Below are 23,132 nucleotides of genomic sequence, written 5' to 3'. Positions count from 1 at the left end.
CGATTTATTCAATTTTTCGATATTTTAATTTTTCAATTTTTCAAATTTGAGGTTATTGAGTTTTCAATTTTTTAAATGATTGATTTTCCGACTTTGACTGTTTGACTTTTCGATTTCTTGATTTTTCAATTTTTTGATTTCTCAATTTTTCGATGTTTCGATTTTGGCATTTTTCAATTTTTCGATGTTTCAGTTTTACGATTTTTCAATATTTCGATTTTTAAAAGTTTTCAAATTTTCGATTTCTCGATTTTTTACATTTTCAATTTTTCAATTTTTTGATAATTCATTGTTGCAATTTCTCAATATTACATTTTTCATTTTTCCACTTTTCAGTTTCAAAATTTTTAAGGTTTTTTGATTTCTCACTTTTTAGACTTTTTAAATTAGTGATTTTTCGATTTTCGTTCGACTTTTCGATTTTTCAGTTTTTTAATTAAATTTTTTGATTTTTCAATTCCTCAGTTTTTAATTTTTCGATATTTCAGAATTGGAATTTTTCAATTTTTCGATTCCTACATTTCCCTTTTTTTAAATATTTCAATTTTACAATTTTTCGATTACTCAACTTTTCGGTATTTCCATATAGGAATTTTTCAATTTCTCGATTTTTTCATTATTCCATTTTTTAATTCACAAATTTTTGACGTTTCCATTCCCCAAATTCTACATTAATTGATTTTTTGACTTTCAATTTTTCAATTTCTCAGGTTTTTGACTTTTCAATTTATTGACTTTTCGATTTTAGATTTTTTAATGTGCCAATTTTTTATTTGGTGTTTTGGTTCGATTTTTAATTTTTCAAATTTCAAAATTTTAGATTTATTCCACTTTCTTCGTTTTTACAATTTTTTATCACAAGTTTTCGTTTTTTTTATTTTCTTTAATTTTTCAATTTTTCTATTTTTTAATCGGTTCCATAAGTTGTCTCTTTTTTAAACGTAAATTTTCCCACAATCAAAATTTTCTTTTTTTTTTTGTTTTTTTGAGTCACAATTCTTCAAGTTCTTTATTTTTATTTTTATTTCTCGATTTTATAACACAATTTTTTGTTTTTCATTTTCTTTATATTTTCGATGTTTCTTTAGGTTTAATTCTTTTTCATTCTTTCAAGTTTAATTTTTTCAATTTTTCAATTCTTCGACTTCCAAATTCTTCAATTTCTCGTTTTTTCAATTTTTGAATTTTTCATTTTTCGATTTTGAATTTCTTAATTTTTATTTTTCATTTACTCGATTTTTAATTTTCATTTTCCCCACTTCATATCGCAATTTTTCGTTTTTTTCATTTCTTTTATAATTTAAATTTTTCTTTCGATTTTATAATTTTTTGTTTTTTTTTCAATTCCACAATTTTCCAATTTTACAATATTTGGATTTCACAGTATTTCGTGTCTTAGATTTTGCATTTTTTTCGATTTTTTAAGAAATTTATATTTCAATTCTTTAATTTTTCATTTTTTGATTTTAGAATTTTGGAATTTTTTACAATATTTTAATTCGAAAAGTTGAAAAGTCGAAAAAGGGAAAAACTGGACAATAGAAAAGCCGAATAAATGAAAAAGTTTTAAAATCTAATTATTGGATTCTTTAAAACTCAAAGAGTTGGGTATCATAAAAACAAAAAAGCAAAAAAAAAAAATAAAAAATTGCAGATCGAAAAACTGAAGAAACGAAAAATTGAAACACCGAAAAACCAAAAATCGAGAAACTTAATAATCGATTATAATAATCCAAAAAAAAAAAAATGAATCGAAAATCTGGAAAGAAGTGAATCAAATCGAAAAACAGGAAAACCCAAAAATTGTAAAATCGAAAAATTCAAAAATTAATGGAAGTTTTAAAATCCAATTTTTGAAAAACGGTAAAATTGCAAAAAAAAACAATTGAAAAATCCTGACATTAATAAAATTGAAATTGAAAAAACGAAAAATAAAGTTTAAAAATTGAAAACCCAAAAAATTGCAAATCATAAAATTTAAGAAACAAAAAAAAAAATGTGGATATTTTGAAGTATTTTTTGCCCATCACCCATCAAGCCCAACACACTAGCAAACGCTCTCGTTTTCGTGATCGACCCTCACCTCAGCGCACAACCCAGCCTTTGCTTGACCACTCCATCTGTTCTTTTCCATACCCCTGTCCGTTCCGGCGTTACGTCACTCCATTGAGAAACACCGACCACACCAAACACCTTTCTCCGACTCCTCGGGGGAAACCAAGAGCTTCGGCCCATCAAAATCGAAAGTGCAGTCAGTGCGTCCGCGACTCGCAACCGCTCCACACGCGCGAAAATGCCAACATAGCCATCGAACCGAACCGCCACGAAAATGCTCGAATTCCGCGTCCTCCTCGCGCTGCTCTGCCTCGAGGGCGCCTTCTGCGTCAAGTACGCGTACAACTCGTCCGACCTCTCCTACCTCTCCAACGGTATTCAATTCCCAGTGCCGGATTCAGAGTTGCATAACCCCGTTGTAGAGGAGGTTTTTCAGGGGAATGTGTCCGAAGTTCGGTGGTTGGTCGACTTGTTCGACCACCTCAAGTGGCCCAGGATGATGAAGAACTGGAATGGGACGCGGTGCCGACGAGACGTCGAGACCTACATTCAGAGTCTGCAGAACGGGACTTCCTGGGCGGCCAAAAGTCAGTACTTTCTCTCCATAGGCGATAATTAAAGTGAATATTAATCGATGCGCGTTGCGCAACAGGCGAGTGTTTTGTGGAGTGGTTTTGCCGCCTTTGGTCCAGTTTCGGAGTTTTTTCGAAAACGGATTACGAAACGGCGAGCTTGTGCTAGAAAAGTGCTCGATGATAATCGAAAAGAGAAAATTCAAAACGGTCAATTCAGAGGTTAACCGCCGGATTTTTTTCTTTTCCCTATTTTCTTATTTTCTTTTTTTAACATTGGTGCACTTTTACACATACGAATACCGAATAGAGAAAGTTTGCCTCTAAATTGCGTCGTTTATACATAACAATATTCGGTGGTTTCAATTTCCTGAATTTAATTTAATTCGTGAAATGTTCATGTTGTGTAACTCGCGAAAGAAATAATTAATTGTCAATCTGGTCAAACTGTGAACACAGACACGGGCACTAGCAAAATTTGTAAAATGTAACTAAAATACTCACATCTATCAAAGTTAACTTATTCGAAAATAATTTTATATTTCCTTTTTAATAAGCCAGGATTTAAAAAAAAAACAACACAAACACCTCCCTTAACTATCATTGATAATTAATTATTTAATTGAAAAGCTAACTCTTAGGTAAAGTGAATGATATTTTTATTATTGTCGACCGTTTTAATTCCTCTAATTCAGTGGACTAGCTAAAACGGCTATTTTTGTGTATTGTTAGCTATTACTGATATTGTTTGGTTATTAAACAAGTGTATTTTTTCCGAAATATCAAAAAAAAATTGCACCAATAACGATTAATTTCAGCGACAAAAATTCTCGTTACACAGGTTTTAAGAATATAATTCTTCGTTTAACTGTTATTGATTAGTTAATATAAACATCGTTGAGATCATGTAAAAATTAAAAACTAATAGTTTATTTATCACAAGAACTGCAATATCAATTATAGTCAGCTTAAATTGCTACTAAGTTGTTTATATTTCCCCTAGTATATTTCATAAACTAGGATTAAAAAAAAACCAAAATAACCGCCTTCGCTTAACAATAATTGATAATTATTTAAATGAAAAACTAATTCCTAAGTATATTGAATAATGCTCCTATTTTTGTTGATCGTTTTAGCTGTTCTAATTCACTGGACTAATTAAAAGGGCTATTTTAGTGTATTGCTAGCTATTACTGATATTATTTGTTTATTAAAAAAGTGTATTTTTTTACGAAATATCAAAAATAATATTGCACTACCTAATAACGATTAATTTCAGCGACAAAAATTCTCGTTAATGGATTTTAAGAATGTTTTTCAATTAACTGTTATTGATTAGTTAATGGAAAATTGTTCGGATCATGTAGAAAATAAAAACTTGTAGCTTATTTTTCGCAAAAACTGCAATATCAATTATAGTCCGTTTAAATTGCTAGTAAGTTGTTTATATTTCCTCTTTCACAAAGTAGGATTTTAAAGAACCGAAATAACCACCTTCACTTAACTATCATTGATAATTATTTAATTGAAAAACTAACTCTCAGGTAAATTGAATGTAGTTCCTATTTATGTTGACCGTTGTAGTTGTTCTTATTCATTCGACTAGCTAAAAGGGCTATTTTTGTGTATTGCTAGCTATTACTGATATTATTTGTTTATCAAAAAAGTGTATTTTTTTACGACATATCAAAAATAATGTTGCATTAATAACGATTAATTTCAGCGACAAAAATTCTCGTTAATGCATTTTAAGAATATAATTTTTCAATTAACTTAATTGTTAATTAACTGATTAATTAGTTAATAGACAATTATTTAGATCATCCAGAAATAAAAACAACAGCTTACTTTTCGCAAAAACTGCAACATTTCCTCTTTCACAAACCAGGATTTTAAAAAAACAACATAACCACCTTCAGTTAACTATCACTGATAATTATTTAATTGAAAAACTAACTCTTAGGCAAATTGAATGATGTCCCTATTTATGTCGATCGTTTCAGATGAACTAATTCAGTGGATTAGCTAAAAGGGCCATTTTTGTGAATTGATAGCTATCATTGATATTATTTGTTTATTAAAAAAGTGTATTTTTTACGAAATATCAAAAATAATATTGCACTAATAACGAGTAATTTCAGCGACAAAAATTCTCGTTAATGGATTTTAAGAATGTTTTTCAATTAACTGTTATTGATTATTTAATGGAAAATTGTTCGGATCATGTAGAAAATAAAAATTTGTAGCTTATTTTTCGCAAAAACTGCAATATCAATTATAGTCAGTTTAAACTGCTAGTAAGTTGTTTATATTTCCTCTTTCACAAACCAAGATTTAAAAAAAACAAAATAACCACCTTCATTAACTATCATTGATAATTATTTAATTGAAAAACTAACTCTTATGTAAATTGAATGTAGTTCCTAGTTATGTTGACGTTGTAGTTGCTCTTATTCAATCGAATAGCTAAAAGGGCTACTTTGTGTATTGCTAGCTATTACTGATGTTATTTGTTTATCAAAAAAGTGTAATTTTTTACGACATATCAAAAATAATGTTGCATTAATAACGATTAATTTCAGCGACAAAAATTCTCGTTAATGGATTTTAACAATATAATTTTTCAATTAACTGATTGATTAGTTAATAGACAATTATTTAGATCATGCAGAAATAAAAACAACAGCTTACTTTTCGCAAAAACTGCAATATTTCCTCTTTCACAAACCAGGATTTTAAAGAAACAACATAACCACCTTCAGTTAACTATCACTGATAATTATTTAATTGAAAAACTAACTCTTAGGCAAATTGAATGATGGTCCTATTTATATCGATCGTTTTAGTTGAACTAATTCAGTGGATTAGCTAGCTATTATTGATATTATTTGTTGAGTGCAATTTTTACGAAATATCAAAAATAATGTTCTACTAATAACGATTAATTTCAGCGACAAAGATTCTCGTTGTATGGATTTCGAGAACGTGATAACTGAACAGTTTAACGGTTTTTGATTAGTTAATGGAACAAACGTTGAAATTACCTGAAAAAAATTACTAGTTTATTTTCCGTAATAACTGGAATCTCGATTAAAGTCTGAGTAAATTGCTAGTAACTTTATATTTCCCCTTTCACAAACTAAGATTTTAAGAAAACAAAACAAACATTTTCACTTAACTATCATTGATAATAAATTAATTAAAAACTAATTGTTAAGTTAATACGAATGATGTTCATATTTTTGTGGATTGTTTTACTTCTCCCAGTCCAGTGGACTAGCTATAAGGCCTAATTTTGTCATAGCTAGCTATTGTTGATATAATTTTTTATCGAAGGAAAGGTTATTTTCAATGAAAAATCGAAGATAATATTGAAGTAACAACAATTCATGTCACAGAAATTCTTGTTACGTGACTCTTAAGAATATACTGTTTGTTTAACTATTATTGATTAGTCAATAAAAAAACGTTGAAATCATCTTGAAAAATTAAAAACTAATAGTTTATTTATCATAAAAACTGCAACGCCAATTCCAACCAATTTAAATTGATAATACAAAACAAACACCTTCACTTAACTATCATTGACAATGATTTAATTAATGAAATCCGAATTTGGTGTACAAATTAATGATATTCCTATTTGTGTAGACCATTTTACTTTTTCTAATTAAGTGAACTAGCTATAATACCGATTTCAGCAACACATTCCCACTACACTAGTTTTAAAAATATGATTGCTCGTTTAACTGTTATTGATTAGTTAATAGAAAAATCGTTGAAATCATTATTATTTTATTACATTATTTATTCATTATATTATTTGTCCTTAAAACTGCAGCATCAATTATAATCAATTTCAATAGCTAATAAATTTATATTTCCTTTTTCACAAACCAAGATTTTAAAAATAGACAACAAACATCTTCACTTAACCATTACTGATAACAATTTAATTGAAAAATTTCGAATTTTAGTTAAATATCAATGATGTTTCTACTTATTTAGACCTTTTTATTTCCCTTAATTCAGTGGAATAGCGAAAATTGCTATTTTTATCATAGCTAGCCATTATTGATAATTTGTTAATTAAAAAAAGGGTTCTTTTCAGCACTAGTAACGATTCATTCAGCAACAGAAATTCTCGTTACACGGGTTTTAAGAATATAACGAATGTTCGTTTAACTGTTATTGATTAGTTAATGGAAAAATCGTTGAAAACATCTCGAAAATTTAAAAACTCGTAGTTTATTTGTCGTAAAAACGGCAACATCAATGTTACACCTACACTTAACTATCATTGATAATTACACACTTAATTGAAAAATTAACTCTTAGGTAAGCACGAATGATGTTCCTCTTTTTGTGGATCATATTACTTCTTATAATTCAGTAAATTAGCTAAAATTGCTATTTTTGTCGTAGCTAGCTATTATTGATATATTTTTTTTATCAAAGGAAGGGTTATTTTCAGCGAAAAATCAAAGGTAATATCGAACGAACAACAATTCATAGCAGCAACAGAAATTCTCATTACACGAATTTTAAGAAAATAGTGTTTGTTTAACTATTATTGATTAGTTAATAAAAAAATCGTTGAAATCATCTCGAAAAATTAAAAACTAATAGTTTATTTGTCGTGAAAACTGCAACGTCAATTGCAACCAATTTAAATTGATAATAAGTTTATATTTCCTCTTTCACAAACTAAGATTTTAAAAATGTAACACCTTCACTTAACTGTCACCGACAATAATTTAATTGAAAAACCCAATTTTAATCAAGAAAATTCAATGATGTTTCTATTTATCTAGACCGTTTTACTTCTCCTAATTCAGAGAGCTATTTAAAATTTCTAGTTTTGTCGTAGATAGCTATTATTGCTATAATTTGTTTATTAACAGAAAATAGTTATTTTCAGCGAAAAATCGAGGAGAATATCGCACAAATGTCGATTCATTTCAGCAACACAAATTTTTGTTACACTAATTTAAAGAATATAATGATTGCTCGTTTAACTGTTACTGATTAGTTCTGGGAAAATCGTGGAAAACATGGCAATTTATTAGTTAATTGAAAATTTCAAAAGTGGTTTCTTTGCCCCGAAAATAACAACATCAATAATAGTTAACTTACATTATATTATTATTAATAATTTTATATTTTCTCTTTCACAAACGTCTGTAGTTAGCTATCATTGATAATTATTTAGAACCGAACATTGAGAATTGATAATAAGTAATTAAATTTTGCTTGAAATAAATTTTATTATTAGCGTTCTATAAATATCACCGCCAAGACATTACTATACGAAACGGTATCAATTATAGTTAATTGAAATTGCTGACCCGTTTAAACTCTCGTTACACAAACCGGATAATAACTCTACTAACCTGTTCGCGCTTAATTATCATTAACTTTTTTTTGAAGTTACTACAATCAGTTATTTTTTGCATTTTTGTCTCCGTATTTCCTCCAAACATTTCTTGACGTCACCACTTTAAACTGACCCATAAATATCAACGTGCTAATTAATCGCATGCCAGTAAAAGTGCACTTGACCTTCCTCAAAAAGAAATGTAGGTAGTCATCACCTTGCGGATAATTTGCCCACTTACACGCCATTACACCCACTTAGTTTTTTCTCCCATAATTAAACACCCATTTCGCGTTCGCGTGTTCCTTTTTTACAATAATTATGCCCAAAATAGTACTTCATTTACACCGGAACCACCTATTATAGTAGTGTTTCGTACTTTTTTTAGTGTACGACGCATCCGGACGGTACTCCGGGCAGTTCTTCTTCGGGAACGACTACTGGCTAGGATCCAGCAGCTTATGTAACGAACTGACCAACGAAGAGACCAACACCGAGGTACCACCGTTCCCCATCACCTTCCTGGTGGCCAAAGTCCGCATCAACATCAACGGGAAGCTCACGCCCGTGGTAAGAATTTCACCGAATTTTCGTCCCGGGAAAACCGACTTTCGCTTCTTGCGCAAATGCAGTACTAACATTATCTACTTAAAGTGGTACTAAATCGGATGCACTCTCAACCTTAAGAGAAAGCCCAATGATTGCGTAACTTTCCAGACCAGACAGCTGAATGTCGGAGAGTGCTTGCCGGCCTCGTGCAGCCCATCGGACGTCCGGGTACTCCTGGCCACGGAGCGCAAATCCGGGAGTAGTTTGAGCGTCGTAGGGATCAGGAAAGTACCAGGGGACTATGACGTGTTACAAGACCCCAAATTCCAGATTGTTGGGTAAGAACGGTGAAATCGAAAGTTTAAGTGGAGCGCGACCTTCCTTTTACAAAAATAGCGCTTTTATTATTTCCTGAGCGTAAGCGAAAACAAATCAAAGTTGTATTATATTGTGCAATTTAACGCAGAAACGGCAGAGTAGGTCAAAAAATTCACCAAGGAGGCAATTTAATTTATTGATTAAATCAATCATTAAAATAAAATTCGCAAAATCAAATCTTATAATTTTTCGAAAAGTCTGGATTTCTTTACCTTCGACCAATTTGTTGTTGTTACAATTTTTCGCGTTTTTTGTTTCAAATTTTTTATTTTTCAATTTTTCAATTTATCGACTTTTATTTTTCATTTTCCCGATATTTTTCTCGATTTTGTGTCACAATTTTTCGTTTTTTCATTTTCTTTAGTTTTTAATGTTTCTTAATCGAAATTTATACAATCGTCAAAATTGTAAAGTCGAAAAATTGAAAAACCGAATAAATGAAAAACTTATAATTATTATTACAATTTAAAATGAAAACTAGAACAACTGAAAAAATTAAAATTGAAAAAACGAAAAATTAAAAAATGAAAAATTGAAATTCGAAGTCGAATAAATGAAAAACTGATTTTTTTAATTACAGTTATTTTAATTTCTTGATTTTAATTTTACATTTTCGTAATTACTTATTAGATTTTTCGTTTTTCTATTTCCTTTATTCTTTTTATACATATTTCATTTTTTCGATTTTGCACTTTTTCCATTTTTATGGGTTTCAATTTTTTGTTTCTTCAATTTTCCAGGTTCTTGATTTCCAATTTTCATTTTATACTTCTTCGTTTTCTCATTTTTGATTTTTTAATACAACAATTTTGTGGTCGTTCCATTTTTTTGTTGGAAATTTTGAAAAATCGAAAATTTGTAAATCGAAGAATTAGAAAACGAAAATCGAAACATTGAGAAAATAAAAATCGGGAAACTTAAAAACAATATAAAAAATTGAAAAGAAGAAAAAACGAATCGAATCGAAAAAATCGAAAACCCAAAGACTGCAAACTGAAAATTTATAAAATCGTCAAAATTAACTGTAACATAGAAACACCGAAAAATTGAAAATCGAATAAATGAAAAGTTTTGAAACTCAATAGTTGGAAAATGGAAAAATTTTCCAATTTTTGGATTTCCAATTGTCCGATTTTCCGATTTCTTTAATTTTCGCACTTTTTTCGAATTTTAAGTTTTCAGTTTTTAATGTTTTGATTTTTTCTTTCTTCAATTTTTCAAGTTTTTGATTTCCAATTTATAATATTTCAAAGTTTTCTTTTTGCACTTTTTCGTTTTTTCATTTGTGATTTTTCACTTTTCCAATTTTGAAATTTTAAAAAATCGAAAATTTGCAAATCGAAGAATTGAGAAAACGAAAATCGAAACATTGAGAAACTAAAAATCGGGAAACTTAAAAACAAAATAAAAAATCAAAAAATTGAAAAGAAGAAAAAACCAATCGAATCGAAAAAATCGAAAACCCAAAGACTGCAAAATCGAAATTTATAAAATCGTCAAAATTAACTGTGACAGAAAAACCGAAAAATTGAAAATCGAATAAATGAAAAGTTTTGAAACTCAATAGTTGGAAAATGGAAAAAATTTCCAATTTTTGGATTTCCAATTGTCCGATTTTCCGATTTCTTTAATTTTCGCACTTTTTTCGAATTCTAAGTTTTTCAGTTTTCAATGTTTTAATTTTTCAGTGTTTTCTTTCTTCAATTTTTCAAGTTCTTGATTTCCAATTTATAATATTTCAAAGTTTTCTTTTTGTACTTTTTCGTTTTTTCATTTGTGATTTTTCACTTTTCCAATTTTGAAATTTTAAAAAATCGAAAATTTGCAAATCGAAGAATTGAGAAAACGAAAATCGAAACATTGAGAAACTAATAATCGAGGAACTTAAAAACAAAATAAAAAATCAAAAAATTGAAAAGAAGAAAAAACGAATCGAATCGAAAAAATCGAAAACCCAAAGACTGCAAAATCGAAATTTATAAAATCGTCAAAATTAACTGTGACAGAAAAACCGAAAAATTGAAAATCGAATAAATGAAAAGTTTTGAAACTCAATAGTTGGAAAATGGTAAAATTTTCCAATTTTTGGATTTCCAATTGTCCGATTTTCCGATTTCTTTAATTTTCGCACTTTTTTCGAATTTTAAGTTTTTCAGTTTTCAATGTTTTAATTTTTCAATGTTTTCTTTCTTCAATTTTTCAAGTTCTTGATTTCCATTTTATAATATTTCAAAGTTTTCTTTTTGCACTTTTTCGTTTTTTCATTTGTGATTTTTCACTTTTCCAATTTTGAAATTTTAAAAAATCGAAAATTTGCAAATCGAAGAACTGAGAAAACGAAAATCGAAACATTGAGAAACTAAAAATCGGGAAACTTAAAAACAAAATAAAAAATCAAAAAATTAAAAAGAAGAAAAAACCAATCGAATCGAAAAAATCGAAAACCCAAAGACTGCAAAATCGAAATTTATAAAATCGTCAAAATTAACTGTGACATAGAAAAACCGAAAAATTGAAAATCGAATAAATGAAAAGTTTTGAAACTCAATAGTTGGAAAATGGAAAAATTTTCCAATTTTTGGATTTCCAATTGCCCGATTTTCCGATTTCTTTAATTTTCGCACTTTTTTCGAATTTTAAGTTTTTCAGTTTTCAATGTTTTAATTTTTCAATTTTTCCTTTCTTCAATTTTTCAAGTTCTTGATTTCCAATTTATAATATTTCAAAGTTTTCTTTTTGTACTTTTTCGTTTTTTCATTTGTGATTTTTCACTTTTCCAATTTTGAAATTTTAAAAAATCGAAAATTTGCAAATCGAAGAATTGAGAAAACGAAAATCGAAACATTGAGAAACTAAAAATCGGGAAACTTAAAAACAAAATAAAAAATCAAAAAATTGAAAAGAAGAAAAAACCAATCGAATCGAAAAAATCGAAAACCCAAAGACTGCAAAATCGAAATTTATAAAATCGTCAAAATTAACTGTAACAGAAAAACCGAAAAATTGAAAATCGATTAAATGAAAAAGTTTTGAAATAGTTGGAAAATGGAAAATTTTTTCAATTTTTGGATTTCCAGTTGTCCGATTTTCCGATTTCTTTCATTTTCGCACTTTCTTGGAATTTTAAGTGTTTCAGTTTTTATTGTTTTGTTTTTTCAATTTTTTCTTTCTTCAATTTTTCAAGTTCTTGATTTCCAATTTATAATATTTCAAAGTTTTCTTTTTGTACTTTTTCCATTTTTTGCTTCGAAAAGTTGAAAAACTGAAACATTGAAAAACTAAAAATTGAGAAACTTGAAAATCGAAAAAATGGAAAGAAGAAAAACAGAATCGAATCGAAAATTTGGAAAACCTAAAAAATGTAAAATCGAAAAATTATAGAATCGTGAAAATTGTGACATTGAAAGGTCGAAAAATTGAAAAATTGAATATAGAAAAAAATCAAATATGTAAACGAAAAGTGAAAAATTTTAAAATTGTATTCACTATTACATATTTAAAATAAAAACTAGAGAAATTACAAATAAAAAATTGGCGAAATGAAAAATTAAAAAATCATGAAACTGAAAAATTTAGAATTGCAGAAACGAAAAATTAAAAAATCTAAAAAATAAAAATCCGAAGAATAGCAAATCGAAAATTAAAGACATGAAAAATTGAAAAATTCAAAAATTAAAACATCCAAAAGATGGAAAATTGATAAAACTGAAAAATTTAAAAATGAAAACTCAAAATATTGAAGAAAACAAAAATTGAAAAAACAAAAAATTACAAAATCGGAACACTGAAAAATTTTAGAAAAATTATAAAAATGAAGAAAATACCCCTAAATAAAAAATCGCAAAATTTAAAAATCGAAGAAAACAATAAGAATGAAAAATTGAAAAATCGCAAAATGAAGAAATCAAAACTGAGAAGCAAAAATTATAAAATCGAAATATCAAAAAGTCGAAAAATTGAAAAAATGGAGAAAATAACGGACTGAAACGAAAAATTGAAGAAATGAGAATGAAAAATTAAAAATTGTAAACTCGAGAAATTTTATAAAAAAAAACTGAAAAAAACAAAAATTGAAATCGAAAAAACAAAAGTATTATAAAATCAGAACATTGAAAAATCGAATAATTGTAAAAATGAAGAAAATGAAAAACAGAAACGGAAAATTGAGAGAATTGAAACTGAAAAAAAAAATTACAAAATCGGAACATTGAAAAACCGAAAAATTGTAAAAATAAAGAAAATGAAAAACCGAAACTAAAAACTGTAAATCGCAAAATTGAAGAAACCAAAAGTTGAAGAATCGAAGAATTGAAAATTTACATTGAAAAAAAGAAAAAATAGAGAAAAAATAAACCGAAACGAAAATATCGCAATCGAAAAATTGCAAAATCTAAAAATTAAAACATCCAAAAGTTGGAAAATCATAAAACTGAAAAATTAAAAATGAAAACTTGAAGAGTTGCATGTCGTAGAACTGAAGAAACAAAAAAAATGAAAAATGAAGAAACTGAAATTGAGAAAACAAAAATTATGAAAACGGAATATCGAAAAGTCGAAAAATTGTACAAACGGAGAAAATAACAGACCGAAACGATAAATTGAAGAAATGAAATTGAAAAATTAAAAATTGTAAGCTCAAAAAAATAAGGAAATAAGAAAAGTGAAAAATTTTAAAATTGTTATTTATTACATACATACATATTTAAAATAAATACTAGATAAATTACAAATAAAAAATTGGCGAAATGAAAAATTAAAAAATCATGAAACTGAAAAATCTAGAATTGAAGAAACGAAAAATTAAAAAATCAAAAATAAAAAACTGAAGAATAGCAAATCGTAAATTAAAGATATGAAAAAATGAAAAATCCAAAAATCCAAAAACTAAAAACTGAAAACTCGTGAAAATGCAAATCGAAAAATTAAAACATCTAAAAGATGGAAAATTGAAAAAACTGAAAAATTTAAAAATGAAAACTCAAAAAATTGTATATAAGAAAAATTGAAAAAAATTGAAATTCAAAAAACAAAAAAATTACAAAATCGGAACACTGAAACATTTTAGAATAATTATAAAAATGAAGAAAATACCCCTAAATAAAAAATCGCAAAATTTAAAAATCGAAGAAACCAATAAGAATGAAAAATTGAAAAATCGCAACTCAGAAAATTGAAGGAACGAAAAGTCGAAGAATTGCAGAACTGAAAAAACAAGAAAAGTGAAAAATGAAGAAAACAAAATTGAGAAACGAAAATTATAAAATCGAAATATCGAAAAGTCGAAAAATTGTGAAAATAACGGACCGAAAGGAAAAATTGAAGAAATGAAATTGAAAAATTAAAAATTGTAAACTCGAGAAATTTTAAATAAAAAAATTGCGAACTCTAAAAATTAAGGAAACAAGAAAAGTGAAAAATTGGAAAATCGCAAATCGGAAAATTGAAAAAACGAAAAATTATAAAAACTGGAGAAACGAAAAATTAAAAAAACTGAAGAAACAAAAAATCGAAAAAAGAAAACTAGAACATTGGAAAACAGCAAAATTAAAAAAATATAAGAAAATAAGAAACCAAAACTGTAAAACGAAAAACTGAAAAAATCAAAAATTGAAATTGAAAAAACAAAAGTATTATAAAATCAGAACATTGAAAAATCGAATAATTGTAAAAATGAAGAAAATGAAAAACAGAAAAGGAAAATTGAGGGAATTGAAACTGAAAAAAAAAATTACAAAATCGTAACATTGAATAATCGAAAAATTGTAAAAATAAAGAAAATAAAAAACCGAAACTAAAAACTGTAAATCGCAAAATTGAAGAATCGAAAAATTGAAAACTTACATTGAAAAAAAGAAAAAATAGAGAAAAAATAAACCGAAACGAAAATATCGCAATCGAAAAATTGCAAAATCTAAACATTATAACATCCAAAAGTTGGAAAATCATAAAACTGAAAAACTAAAAATGAAAACTTGAAGAGTTGCATGTCGTAGAACTGAAGAAACAAAAAAAAATGAAAAATGAAGAAACTGAAATTGAGAAAACAAAAATTATAAAAACGGAATATCGAAAAGTCGAAAAATTGTACAAATGGAGAAAATAACAGACCGAAACGATAAATTGAAGAAATGAAATTGAAAAATAAAAATTGTAAGCTCAAAAAAATAAGGAAATAAGAAAAGTGAAAAATTGGTAAATCGCAAAACGAAAAATTGAAAAATTAAAACTGACAAACAAAAAATTAAGAAAAGAAGAAACTGAAACAAAATATAACAAATCGAAAAACTGAAGACAAGAAAAACTGAAAAATCGAAAAATTACAATTTACAAATTTAAAAAATTGAAATTGAAAAAACAAAAATAGTAAAAATGAAGAAAATAAACTCCGAAATAAAAATTGCAAATCCAAATTTGAAGAAATAAAAATAATAATAATAATTAAAGTAGACTCGAGACATTTTAAATTGAAAAATTGCAAAATCTAGACATTGAAGAAACAAAAAAAAAATGAAAAATTGGAAAATCGTTATCTTTTATGTCATACATTTATTTTTTATTCCTATTTTGACATTGCCGAAATATTTAATTTCTTAAAGCTCAATAAAACTTAACTCGGCCAATTTTTTCCTAAACATTTCGCTTTCAAATTGAGTCGAGTCTAAAAAAGAGAAATCTTTGTTTTTCTAGAGGCGTCTGTCTGGCTACTGCCGTCCTCGTCCTAATCGCCTCAATCGTCGAACACCTCACCCTCAAAAAAAACGACAAAACCGACGCCGAAATCGCTAATAACAACAACAACAACAACGACGACGAAAAAGGTGCCAAAAAAGACACCAAAAAACCTCAGCAGTCGTTGCTTTTGCGCCTTCTCCTCAGCTTCTCGGCCATCACCAACGGCGAAAAAATCTTCAACGTGGAAAGCGTCTCCGAAGGCTCTATCCAGTGCATCCACGGCCTCCGCTTCTTCTCCATAGCCTGGATCATCATGGTACACACGTACCTCGAGGTCTTCTCCATAGGCGAAAACAAAAACATGCGAATCGTCACGGAACGTACCTTCTTGTACCAGACGATCTCCAACGCCACCTTCTCCGTGGACACGTTTTTCTTCATCAGCGGTCTTCTCGTTACAATCACCTATTTTCGCTCCTCGGCAAAGAAAACCCCCAAAGACGAAACCACGTGCCAGGCTGTCAAATCCAACGTCGGCCAGTTCTTCGTCCTAGTCATCTATAGGTTCTTCCGACTCACTCCGGCGTATCTCTTCGTTCTGGGAGTCAACGAGGTGATTTTGAGGTTCCTCCACAGCTACTCGGTCTTCACTCCGGCTATCATTGACCACATCACCTGCAGCAGCTTCTGGTGGAGGAATGCTCTCTACATCAACAACTTCTACCCCCAGACGGAGTTCTGCATGCTGTGGTCGTGGTACATCGCCAACGACACCCAGTTCTACCTAATCGCATCGATACTCCTTCTGATAGCCGTGAGGTGCGTGCCCGAATTTTGAACACGATTTGGTGGTACCAGGGGCGACTTTTAACCCGGGTTTTTGCATGAGGGGGTCATTCTCAACTAGACTAACACAGTGAAGTACCTCTTCTCCCTAAAGCGTCTCAACTTGTCCGTAAATTATTCCAAATTGTTTAGAATTTCTGGTCAAATTTGGAACACCATTTGGACGTACCAAGGGCGATTTTTAACCCGGGTTTTTGCATAAGATGGTCATTCTCAAGTAGACTAACACAGTGAAGTACCTCTTCTCCCTAAAGCGTCTCAACTTTTCTCCAAATTGTCGCAAATTGTTAGAATTAATGATTTTGTCCCCCAGAGGCAACAAACACCTAAAGTTCGCCGCGGTGGCGCTGGGGGTCTTCATGGTGGCCTCCTGGGTACTGACTTTCATCATCGCCATGAAGTACGAGTACACGATAAGGGTGGAAGAGCCCTTCGCCCTGTTCGACCAACTGTATGACAAGCCCTGGATGAGGATAGGGCCGTACTTCGTGGGCATGATTGCCGGGTACTTCCTCTTCAAGGTGAACTGTCAGGTCAAGTTGGCGGCGGTGTGGGTCGTCGTAGGGTGGATTTTGTCCCTAGGGTGTCTGTTCAGTCTGGTGTACGGAGTGGGACGGCAGGGATTGGTGGTTCCGACTTCAGCGTTTTACGTAAGTGGTATTGTTGGAATGAGGGAGTTACTGTTTTGATTAAATTTTGGAAAAAGTGGATAAGTCGAACAGTGTAGAAATAGAATAATCGAGATATCTAAAAAAATTAAAAAGGACGAACTAAAAAATCACAAAGAAAAATCCGAAAATTGAAAAATCTAAAAATTTTGAATTAGAAATCGAAGTCGAGAAGTACAAAAATCGAAATATTGAATCATTGAAAAATTGAGAAATCAAAAAAATTGAAAAACTCGGAAGTTTGAAAATTCAAAAAGATACGAATTAAAAAAATCCAAAATTTGAAATTCTAAAAATTTAAACCTAGAAATCAATGTCAAGAAATACAGAAATAGAAAAAATCAGAAATTACGAAATTAAAAAATTGAAAAACCAAGAAGTCAAGACGTCAAAAAATTGGGAAAATAAAAAATTTAAAAATCCAAATCTCGAAAACTCAAAAAATCGAAAAATCATTACATTGAAAAACGAAAAATCCAGGAATTGAAAAATAGAAAAATTTGAAAGTTTGAAAATTGAAAAAGTGAAAAATTCGAACTAAAAATCAGAAAGAAAAATCCAAAAATTTAGAACTAGAAATCGAGATCGCGAAATACAATAATCGAATAATCGAAAAATTGAAAAACCCAGAAAGCGCTAAATCAAAAATTGGAAAAATTGAGAAACTGAAAAATTGGAAAATCCAGAACTCTAAAACTGAAAAAAATCGAGAAATCGAAAGATTGAATGTCAAAAAATCGAGAAATCGAAAACTTGAAACATCGAAAAAGCGAAAAGTCGAAAAATCTAGAAATAGAAAAATCGAGAAATCTAAAAAAATTAAAAACGACAAATGAAAAAACAAAAAGAAAAATAAAAAAATTGAAAAATCTAAAAATTTAGAATCAAATCGAAGTCGAGAAATACAAATATCGAAAAATGGAAGAATCAAAAAATCGAAAAATCGGAACACCGAAAAAGCAGGAAGTGGAAAAATCGAAGTTTAAACATAGAAAAATCAAGAAATATAAAAAATTAAAAAACGACGAACTAAAAAATCACAAAGAAAAATCCGAAAATTGAAAAATCTAAAAATTTAGAATTAGAAATCGAAGTCGAGAAATACAAAAATCGAAATATTGAGTCATTGAAAAATTGAGAAATCAAAAAGTTGAAAAATTCAGAAATCGAAAAATTTTAACACCAAAACAAAAAAATAAAAAAAAAACGAAAAACTGAAAAATCGAAAGATTGAAATGTCGAAAAGTCCGGAACTAAAAAAATCGAGAAATCTAAAAAACTGAAAAACTCGGAAGTTTGAAAATTCAAAAAGCTACGAATAAAAAACTCCAAAATTGAAATTCTGAAAATTTAAACCTAGAAATCAAAGTCAAGAAATACAGAAATCCAAAAAATCAGAAAACACGAAATCAAAAAATTGAAAAATCAAGAAATCAAGACGTCGAAAAATTGGGAAAAGAAAAAATTTAAAAATCCAAATTTCGAAAAATCAAAAAATCGAAAAATCATAACATTGAAAAACGAAAAATCCAGGAATTGAAAAATAGAAAAATTTGAAAGTTTGAAAATTGAAAAAGTGAAAAATTCGAACTAAAGAATCAGAAAGAAAAATCCAAAAATTTAGAACTAGAAATCGGGATCGAGAAATACAAAAATCAAATAATTGAAAAATTGAAAAACCCAGAAAGCGCTAAATCAAAAATTCGAAAAATTGAGAGACTGAAAAATTGGAAAATCCAGAACTCTAAAACTGAAAAAAATCGAGAAATCGAAAGATTGAAATGTCAAAAAATCAAGAAATAGAAAACTTGAAAGATCGAAAAAGCGAAAAGTAGAAAAGTCGAAAAATCTAGAAATAGAAAAATCTAGAAATCTAAAAAAATTAAAAACGACAAATGAAAAAACAAAAAGAAAAATAAAAAATTTGAAAAATTAAAAATTTAAAAGCAGAAATCGAAGTCGAGAAATACAAAAATCGAAAAATGGAAGAATCAAAAAATCGAAAAATCGGAGGACCGAAAAAGCAGGAAGTGGAAAAATCGAAAAGTCTAAATATAGAAAAATCAAGAAATATAAAAAATTAAAAAAACAACAAACTAAAAAATCAAAAAGGAAAATCCAGAAATTGCAACTCTAAAAATGTATACGTAGGAATCGAGGTCGAGAAATACAAAAATCAAAGAATCGAATTATCGAAAAATCGAAAAAAAAACAAGAAAACGCTAAATCAAAAGATTGGGAAATCAAAAATTAAATCTAAAACTCGAAAAATAAAAAAATCCAGAAATCGAAAGAATGAAATGTCGAAAAATTCGAAAAATTAAGAAATTGAAAAATTCGAAAAATTAAGAAATCGAAAAATTCAGAAATGCAAAAGTCAGAAAATCAAAAAATCGAGAAATTAAAAGCATAAAATGTCGAAAAATCAAGGAATCGAAAAACTGGAAACATTGAAATCGCCAAAAGTGGAAAAATCAAAAGTCCAGAAACAGAAAAATCAAGAAATCTAAAAATTGCAAAATTTAAAGGCTTAAAAATCGAACACTGAAAAATGAAAAAGCGACGAACGAAAAAATCAAAAAGGAAAATCCAAAAACTGCATACCTAAAAATTTATAACCAGAAATTCAATGTCGAGAAACTCAAAAATCGAAAAATCGACAAACTGAAACTTCGAAAAAGCGAAAAGTGGAAAAGTCGAAAAGTCTAGAGACAGAAAAATCGAGAAAAAAATTTAAAAAAACGACGAACTAAAAAATTAAAAAGGAGAATCCAAAAATTGCAAACCAAAAAATGCATAAGCAGAAATCAAGATCGAGAAATCCAAAAATCCAAAAATCGAATTATCGAAAAATTCAAAAAACTGGGAAACGCTAAATCCAAGTATTGAGAATCAAAAGTTAAATATAAAATTCGAAAATAAAAAAATCGAGAAACGGAAAGTGTGAAATATCGAAAAATCAGGGAATCAAAAAATCGGAACATCGAAAAATACCACAAAACTCTAAATCAAAAATTCGAAATATCGAGAAAAATAAAAAATTCGAAAAATTAAGAAATGGAAAAATTCAGAAATGCAAAACTCAGAAAATCAAAAATTCGAGAAACTAAAAGCATGAAATGTCGAAAAATAAAGAAATCGAAAAACTGGAACATCGAAAAAGCAAAAAGTGGAAGAATCAAAGGTTCAGAGACAGAAAAATCCAGAAATCTAAAAGTTGCTACATTCAAAGGCTTGAAAATCGAAAATCTGAAAAATGAAAAAGCGACGAACGAAAAAATCAAGAAGGAAAATCCAAAAATTGCCATTCTAAAAATTTATATTCAGAAATCGAGGTCGAGAAATACAAAAATCGAAAAAAACAAAAAACCCTAAATCAAAAGACTTAGATATCAAAAATTAAATCTAAAACTCAAAAAATCAAAAAATCCAGAAATGAAAAATTCGTAACATTAAGAAATCGAAAAATTCACAAATGCAAAAGTCAGAAAATCAAAAATCGAAAAATTAAAAGCAGGAAACGTCAAAAAACCAAGAAATCGGAAAAATGAAACAACAAAAAGTCAAAAGCGGAAAAGTCAAAAGTCCAGAAACAGAAAAATCGAAAAATCTGCAAACTGACAAATTCGAAAGTTGAAAAACTGAAAAATGAAAAAGAGACGAAGTAAAAAGTAAAAAAGAAAATTCAAAAATTGAAAATCAAAAAATTTAAACTTGAACGAGGTCGAGAAATACAAAAAACGAAAAAGCAAAAAATTGAGAAATTGTAAAACAGAAATTAATGTCGAAAAATTGAAAAATCAAAAAAGCCAAAAGCGGTAAACTCAAAAGCTTAAAAACAGAAAAATTCAGAAATATAAAAATTGACAAATTCGAAAGTTGAAAACTGAAAAATGAGAAAGCGACGTACTAAAAAATCAAAAGGAAAAATTCAAAAACGGAAAATTTAAAAATCTAGAACTAGAAATCACGCTCTCGTGAAAAATCGAATTATCGAAAAATCGAAAAAATCATAACGGTTGGTTGCACTACATTTCAGGGGTGAGGGAAACTATCGCACCAACCTTCGACGAATTTTTCGACCCCAATTCGCGTAACATTCCAATCTTTTCCACTTTCTCGTTTACGTAACGTCAATAAACCCCACTGGAAAGAAGTGGGTCAAGGCTATTCATGATGCAACTTCATTAGAGACTCTTGTGTACAATTGCAATCTTTTAGGCTTCCTTGGGCCACACGGCTTGGGGAGTAGCCCTGGCCTGGATCACTGTGGCTTGCTGTTCGGGCTATGGGGGCCCCCTCGGCGCCCTCTTCAAATTCAAGCTATTCCTGCCCCTCAGTAGGCTAACTTATTGCGCTTACTTGGTCCACCCGGTACTCATGTGCTTGTCGAGCTTCATCCTGGATGGGTCCCTACATTTGCACCAATTGTTCATGGTAAGATTGGGTCCTGGGTTTCGTCGTCGTTGATTTTGATTTTGATTGTGATTCTTTACAGATCGTGATATATTGTGGCAATTTAATATTCTCCTTCATCTCCGCCTTCGCAATTTCGCTATTATTCGAAGCCCCCGTTGTGAATTTGCTCAAAATTATATTTTATTAAGTGTGTTAGGTGTATATTTGTACAAATAAATATTTTAAGTGTGAGTTCGTGTCGTTGATTTGGAGGATTCCTTTTATATTATTAATTTATAACAGGATGAGCTATAAGAACATTTCACAGAAAAACAAAAAAAAATCATCGTAATCAAAGTACGGATAATCAAAAGAAACACTTTTTATAGATAAAATTATGAGCTGAATAACTATCGGGCCGTTAACCAGATTTTATTTTATATGTTCTGAAGTATTAAAAGTTTAATTTTGAAATCTGAAAACGCTAGCGCCACCTGGACCTGGAAAAACATATCCCAACCATGACGAATAAAGTTCCCTTTAAATGACAGCTGCTTCGGCCGGTAAAGTTGTATCCTGTATCAAAGAAAATAATTCGTCTGCTTGCCGTTATTTCGCTCCTGAAGTAAATTAGAAGATTTGATTTTGCGAATTCTATTTTTTTATGATAACTCTTGTAAGTCAAAATAAAGATGTATTTGTAATATGAAAGTAAAAGTAAAAAAGTTGCCATGCTTACAATAACTTCAAAAGGTCTGCAAGATTTCAAAGTATGTATTCAGTTTTCCAATTCTTGATTTAATCCATAAAATAAATTGACCAAGTCGTTAATTTTTTGGGACACCTATATAGCAAATCCAAAAAACATGAATGCAATGATAAATCACAAGTACAGAGTCAACAGTTTTTGTACATTTTATGTAGTAGGTATTCGGCAAAATTTTGACGTCATCAATTTTTGGAGGGGATAAGTTAATATACTGTTAGGTTGGCAATAAAAACGTTTTTTTAGAGTGTCATTGCAGAATGTTGTCATCTGTCATTTTACTTATGTTTCGTTGTATTGTTTCTTGATTATACTACTAGTTTATTTGAGAGTGAATTCTTTTCCCGCTGCTTAACCTGCTTAAAGTCATCATACACTATATTGTGTTATTCAAAGCATTTGGTTTTGCACATTCCAAATTAAATTGCCAAATGTCTTATAATCATGATTTTTTCCCAAAAATCTGGACGTTTCGGGTAAAAACTCAACACGGAGTCATAAACCACATGTGTAGGACTATGTTATTTTACATAATTTAAAACCCATTTACCATGTACAGCTTTAAAGTGACGTCATCACATTATTGGCGGGGATGATTAGACAAATTTTGGTCAGCGTTTTGCCATCTACAACATAAATAAAAAACTTGACAACAATTGGCTCAGTACCTTCGGAGGTTATCTGTCTAATAGAAATCCGGGACGGCCGATAGATGGACAGACCGACGGAAACGGGGACCTACTTCTTCGTACTGTAGGGGTCATGAAAGGTCGAGAAAACGTGTAAGTATGTAGTCGGTCGACGGACTCGATTACAATACTTCCTTCGCTTACGCTCGGTGAGTAAAAAGA

General features: G+C 29.1%; 1 protein-coding gene across 2 annotated transcripts; it reads left to right on the top strand.

The window, feature by feature from the left end:
* Positions 1-2,226: 2,226 nt before the first annotated feature.
* LOC135125353 (nose resistant to fluoxetine protein 6-like) lies at positions 2,227-21,767 on the top strand. 2 transcript variants are annotated; one of them, XM_064050875.1, is made up of 8 exons: positions 2,227-2,429; positions 2,478-2,642; positions 8,393-8,574; positions 8,722-8,891; positions 15,619-16,422; positions 16,763-17,099; positions 21,339-21,554; positions 21,616-21,767. In XM_064050875.1, exons 1-8 carry the CDS (start codon positions 2,330-2,332, stop codon positions 21,721-21,723), a joined length of 2,082 nt encoding a protein of 693 aa, XP_063906945.1. In that variant the 5' UTR covers positions 2,227-2,329; the 3' UTR covers positions 21,724-21,767. The 2 variants fall into 2 exon arrangements, with proteins under 2 accessions (XP_063906945.1, XP_063906944.1); XM_064050874.1 differs by having other exon boundaries at positions 2,228-2,642.
* The last annotated feature ends 1,365 nt before the right edge of the window (positions 21,768-23,132 follow it).

The sequence above is a fragment of the Zophobas morio genome, unplaced genomic scaffold, assembly GCF_036711695.1.
Source record: "Zophobas morio isolate AGI-343-1 ecotype UQ-CSIRO unplaced genomic scaffold, CSIRO_AGI_Zmor_V1 ptg000008l, whole genome shotgun sequence".
Lineage (NCBI taxonomy): Eukaryota > Metazoa > Arthropoda > Insecta > Coleoptera > Tenebrionidae > Zophobas > Zophobas morio.
Note: the sequence above shows the minus strand (reverse complement) of the source record. Positions and strands in the feature narration are given on the sequence as shown.